This window comes from Haplochromis burtoni, unplaced genomic scaffold (assembly GCF_018398535.1).
Source record: "Haplochromis burtoni strain Fernald_Lab_line unplaced genomic scaffold, NCSU_Asbu1 Contig_123, whole genome shotgun sequence".
NCBI classification, from domain to species: Eukaryota; Metazoa; Chordata; class Actinopteri; order Cichliformes; family Cichlidae; genus Haplochromis; species Haplochromis burtoni.
Genome location: NW_024582484.1, coordinates 1,516,023 through 1,521,550, shown reverse-complemented (window position 1 = coordinate 1,521,550; position 5,528 = coordinate 1,516,023). Strand labels below are relative to the sequence as shown.

The window sequence follows — 5,528 nt, the reverse complement described above, 5'->3', positions numbered from 1 at the left end:
CCGCCGCCTGCTCCTGTTCCTCAGCTGTGAAACCCTGAAAATCAGATTTCCATCATCATCATTTCCAGCTGGCAGCAGAATATTTCCCGTCCATTTCTGCTAATAACCGGTCTCTATCGTCCTCCCCACCCTCGTCTTCATCAGCCTAATGACTGGAGCTGAGACTTCTTCTCCATTAACTGATGGATCCTGAGCGCTCCGTCACAGTTTCTTAAATCTGAGTTTTGCAGAGCAGGTGGAGTTTACTGGGCAGAGATATAGGCTTGGAACTGGGTGGAGGTTTGACGGAGGGTGGAGGAGGGTGGAGGAGGGTCAGGGGTCAATGAGGAGTCACTGTGAGTGATGATGTGCCCTCTGGGATGGGAGGTGGTTGCCGTAGTGATGACCTGCAGGTGGTAAAGGTCACGAGGCAGCTTTAGTGTTCAGTTTATAAAGTCACACCAGTTTGATGCGAACGTGTGGTGGTTTGTTGTGTGTGTGCTGTGGTGTGTTTGAGTTTGTGTTGTGTGTGTGTGCGTTGTGTTGTGCTGTGTGTGTCAGGGTGCAGAGAGCAGATTGGTGTTTCTGACCTGTCGGTTGAACTTTTATAAGACATTTAGTGTTCAGATTTTCAAAAGTCACACCAGGATTGTGTGGCGTCCACACACACACACACACACACACACACACACACACACACACACACACACACACACACACACACACACACACACCAAACAACCAAAGAAAGTGGATAAAAACTCTCTCCGAGTGGAATGAAGGTTTAATGGTGCTGGTGTGTGTTTGTGCAGCTGCACTGTGAGAATGACACACGTGGATCTTGTTTTATCAGATGGCGCTTCAGCCTTTGCTTCTCCACACACCGATTTGTGGGGATAACAGAGTGAACGGGGACAAAAGGTCCCACAGACCAAATAGTACCCACAGAAGGAGGGCGGAGCAAACCAAACCTGGAAACGCCCTCGGTAAATACAGAGGCTGATTACACCGGGCGGGACCCCGACACACAGAGCAGTCTTAAACATCTGTACCTTAATGCAGACACACACACACACACACACACAGACACACACACACACACAGAGGTCAGGACCTCTGACATCACATGTCCAGTACAACGTTCTCTGACGTCCAATCACCTGCTCTGTAGGTATAATTGTGGGGTCTGCACAGACCTGTATTTAGTTGCTATCATCTCTTCATGAACTTTTCCACTCCAAGTGAATCTGCAGTGGAAAAGTGACCTCAATAAAAACCACTGAGGGCTTTCTTCCCCTGAGCTCGCCCCTCAGCCAGTCTGTGCATCAGCCTATTTCAGTCTGAGATCCTTGCAGTCGCCAAACCGGACGGCCAACAAGCGATGCTTTGTTTTCCAGACTTTCCACAACTTCCTCTAAACTTTGTTAAACACTTCCGGGAGAGATTTTCCTTCCAGGAACTCGGCCATTTAAACTCAATTAAGCTGAATAATAATCTTTTAATTCCAGGAAACTATCGATACGTTGCATTCATGAATGCAGATACAGCTCACGTGTTCATTCTCTGTGAGACAAACTGCAGAGTGCAAACTCGCAGAGCTGCAAAACAAAGTGTTCCTGTTTGCGTCACACTGCAGGGAGTCACTTTCAGGGGCTCAGCTTGTTTGGTGTTCGGCTCTCTCGGCTCAGGTCTCTCAGCGTGTGACTCCTCGACCAGTGTATCGGTTACTGTCTGAAGCAGTCAGCATCAGAATGGCTGCTGCTCGTACCTGTGCAGGGCTCAGCTGTCATCACAGCACTGCTGGGTATTTAAGGTCCAGCCCAAAACTTCCTGTTGTGCGAGTCCTGCGAGCCCGCCGTGGGTCACACGATGCAGACACATTGTTAAATAGCTAATAAGAAGCTAAATCACTGTCAGACAGCAGCTGCTGGTTTTACACACAGTTAAAGCACAACACCTCAAACAGACTCACACCTCAGATATCCTCACATCCGCACATGTGTGTCTGCGTTCCTGACAAATCACATCACTGCAAAGGTGAGTATCAGATCTGGAGTACCACAAGGCACCCGATGAGGACCTCTGACTCTTAGTTGTTTTATTTATGTGCAGCTGCTCCCACTTCCACCCACACCCTGATGACACTGACTTATCTTTGCATCCTGCCAGCAGACCCCAGTCACCCACGCAAACCCAGCAGCACAGATAACAGAGCGGTGTCCTCTGGGAGCAGGCGGCCTGCTGTACACTCGCTTCACTTTATTCCAGAGAAAACTGATTTTGGTCTGTACAGTTAATGTCCTGCTTCGTAACACCTGTACAGGGCGAAGTTAATGTTTAAACTCTACGTTAAGAAGGGCGTGGCCTCTTTGACAGCTGCTTGGTGATACAGGTAGCTGCTGGGCTTCACCCTGGGTAACAGGAGTCCCTGGAATACTGTGTGCTACTGAGTTACAGGTATCGATGTGTGTGTGTGTGTGTGTGTGTGTGTGTGAGATGCTCCAATACGGTCTTATCCAAATATGGTCACTTCTGGCACCATGAAAACCAACACAGCCATGGCCAAAACACCAGAGACCAGTGGGTGGTGTCATGCAGCTCCATCTTTACTATCAAAGTGTGCAGGAGCAGATTTACCTGCAGCCACAAGCTAACTGTCCACCTCAGCTCCGCGAGGTGAGGAGAAGAAGAAGAGTGTTTTTGTCTGTTCTTCTTCTGTGGTTATAAACAAACCTACACCATTGGGATCAGAGTGTGTGTGTGTGTGTGTGTGTGTGTGTGTGTGTTTACAAACCTGTTGCGTCACACTCATTTCTGATCAGGCTGTTTGATCCGTGACGTCACTGTCAGGTCAGCCCTGATTTCAGGCCTGCCAGTGTTCCTGCTCACGCGCACGCACGCGTGCACACACACCGACGACAGTGACTGACAGGTGATCAGCATCACAGAGAACACGCGTGGGCTGCGAGTGTCACGCGTCCGGGCGCGCTGTGTGTGTGTGCGTACTCACGGTGTTCCGGAGGTCCTGCAGCGCTACGCTCATCCTGGAGCTCCGTCCCCGAAATCAGAGCGCTACCGACGACCGCTCCGCCGGCCCATCCTCCCGGGTGTCCGTCCGTCTGTGCCGCGCTCTGGCCGTCTGTGTGTGTGGGTGCGAGTCTGTGCGTGTGTGTCGTCCCGGTGTCCTTTTGTCTGTGTGCAGCAGGAGCAGCAGGAGGAGGATCGGGAGGTTTTTCGGTTTTCTCCGCTTCCCTCTCTCTCTCCCTCTCTCCTCAGACCCCGCCCAACATCCAACCGGCCTCTTCCTCTCACAAACAAACACACCCCGAGACACACAGGGACTGACGTCACTCACACGGCCCTACGTCACCTCCTCCAGCTCCTCGTCGCTCTGTGGCTGCGGTAAGTTCCGCACTGAGTTTTTTGTGAATTCCCCACGCGTGGCCTCATTCACCCCCTGTGGGGCGAAAATCCGCCGCTGTTAGCCCTCCTCCTCCCTTAATATTACACTTTCATTTCTTCCTCCAACTCCCAGAATCCACGGCGGCAGTGACTCCTGTGACCGCAGAGCTTCAGCCTCCACGACCCTGAAGGTTTAACCTTACCGCGCGCACATCACGGCACGGTCACCGGCATCCGTGATGACGTTACTCAGATCAAACCGAACAAAGTAAAAACTCTAAAAAATTTACTTGTTACAAACACAGAAGCAGCTGACCTGCACATCTGTGCACATCTGCTCACAGAGCACACGTGCTCTCTGCTCATGTTGTCTTCACACTGAATCATTGTTTAAGAACTTATTTTAACTGCACTCAACAAACAACCCTCCCAAACATCAAGGACCAGACTGCAGCGTATTTCTTCACATCAATATACGGCCGCTAGTGGCCCGCGGGCCGCGAGTTTGAGACCCTGCTCTAAGGGTGTATAATGTAAACAGAAGTGGTCCCAGCACTGAACCCTGTGGAACTCCACAATCAACCTCAGCGTGTGAAGAGGACTCTCCATTTATATAGACACACACACACTGAGACATATACTAAGTGTATTTTTAGGAGTATTCTGTATATTATTTTAAGTCTTTATTCTGATCATTTACAAAAGTCAACGATGCTCATAAAACCGAAACACTTGTTTAAAATGTAAACACGCTGAAAACGAACACATCATAACGTCACGGCGTTCGCTGGTTCTGATCTGCTGCTCTCAGTTTATCCTTCACACCGGGAACTGGACACACGCGAAACCGCGAATGTGATCCATCGTTTTCCAGGAAGGGAAGTGTTCTTTATCACCTCAGGGCCACCGTACTACACCACCCTTAAACCACTTTCTGTATCTCTATGAGTAGATGTGTAGTTAATGGTCAGTGTGAGAGCTGAACGCCGAGGACTCCATCAGCCTCACAGGACAGGCGTAGAGACCGCCTCTGTCAGTGCGCCCCAGGGCGGCTGTGGCTACACTGTAGCTGCCATCACCAGTGTGTGAATGTGTGTGTGGATGGGTGGATGACTGGTTGTGTAAAGCGCTTTGGGGTCCTTAGGACCAAGTAAAGCACTATACAAATACAGACCATTTACCATTTGACCACAAATTGAGAGCCTCATTTTAATACTCAGCTCTCTCTTTACCACAACAGATCGATGCAGCCATGCCCCCAATCCATTTGTTAATCTCCCGCTCCCTTCTCCCAACGCCCTGAGTTACTTAAACTGTGATCCCCCTGTAGTTGGAGCATAACCTCTGGTCCCCCTTCTTAAAGATGGGGACCACCACCCCAGTCTGCCAGTCTAGAGGCCCCAAATCTCTACATGATGTTGTAGTGGTTTGACAACACACGGGGTCTTTAGGAACTCAAAACAAACCTCATCCAAAACAGGGACCTGACCACCAAAGAGCTGTTTAACTACCTCAGTGACTTCACCACTAGAGATGGGCGAATCGTCCCTCTTGTCCCTGGGCTCTGCTTTCTATTTAGAAGTAACCCTGTCAGCGTTAATCTCGTTAAAATTACGTTAATGCCATAACCGCATGAACGCGGGAAATCATTAGCGTCATTTTAACGAGATTAATGCTGACAGCACTATTTAGAAGACATGTCAGTGGGATTAAGGAGGTCCACAAAGTATTCCTTCCACCACTCAACTACGTGCTCAGTTGAAGTCAGCAACCCCACTATGCACCATGTGAGTAGAGCACCGCTTTCCTCTCCTGAGTCACCTGATCACTTGTCAGAATTGCTTTGAGGCAGACTAAAGGTCTTGTTTCATGGCCATAACTACAACACGATTTCATAGCTACCACCCGAACTGTGTTCCACTTGGCCTGCCCGTCAGGCGCTTCCAAAGTCCCACAGGCTAATCAAACCACCAACTGGGACCAGACGTTCCCACCACACTTGTGTGCCACAGTGATCGCAGGGGCTATGTGTCGTAGGCAAGGACCCCCAAGGCAAATTGGTCCTGGATGAGGGACCAGACAAAGACAGTGGACCTCTACGAGAGAGAAAAAAACAGGGGATCACTGTACCCTGCCCTGGATACAAG

At 50.0% G+C, this 5,528-nt stretch overlaps 1 protein-coding gene across 1 annotated transcript in view; it reads right to left on the bottom strand.

Annotated features, from left to right (window-relative positions):
• ece2b (endothelin converting enzyme 2b) overlaps positions 1-3,298 on the bottom strand; it is a 31,276-nt gene extending 27,978 nt beyond the window's left edge. The window contains exon 1 of the mRNA XM_005929405.3: positions 2,990-3,298. Coding sequence (XP_005929467.1) covers positions 2,990-3,022 — 33 coding nt within the window. The 5' untranslated portion in view covers positions 3,023-3,298. The remainder of the gene's footprint in view (positions 1-2,989) is intronic.
• Positions 3,299-5,528: the final 2,230 nt, after the last annotated feature.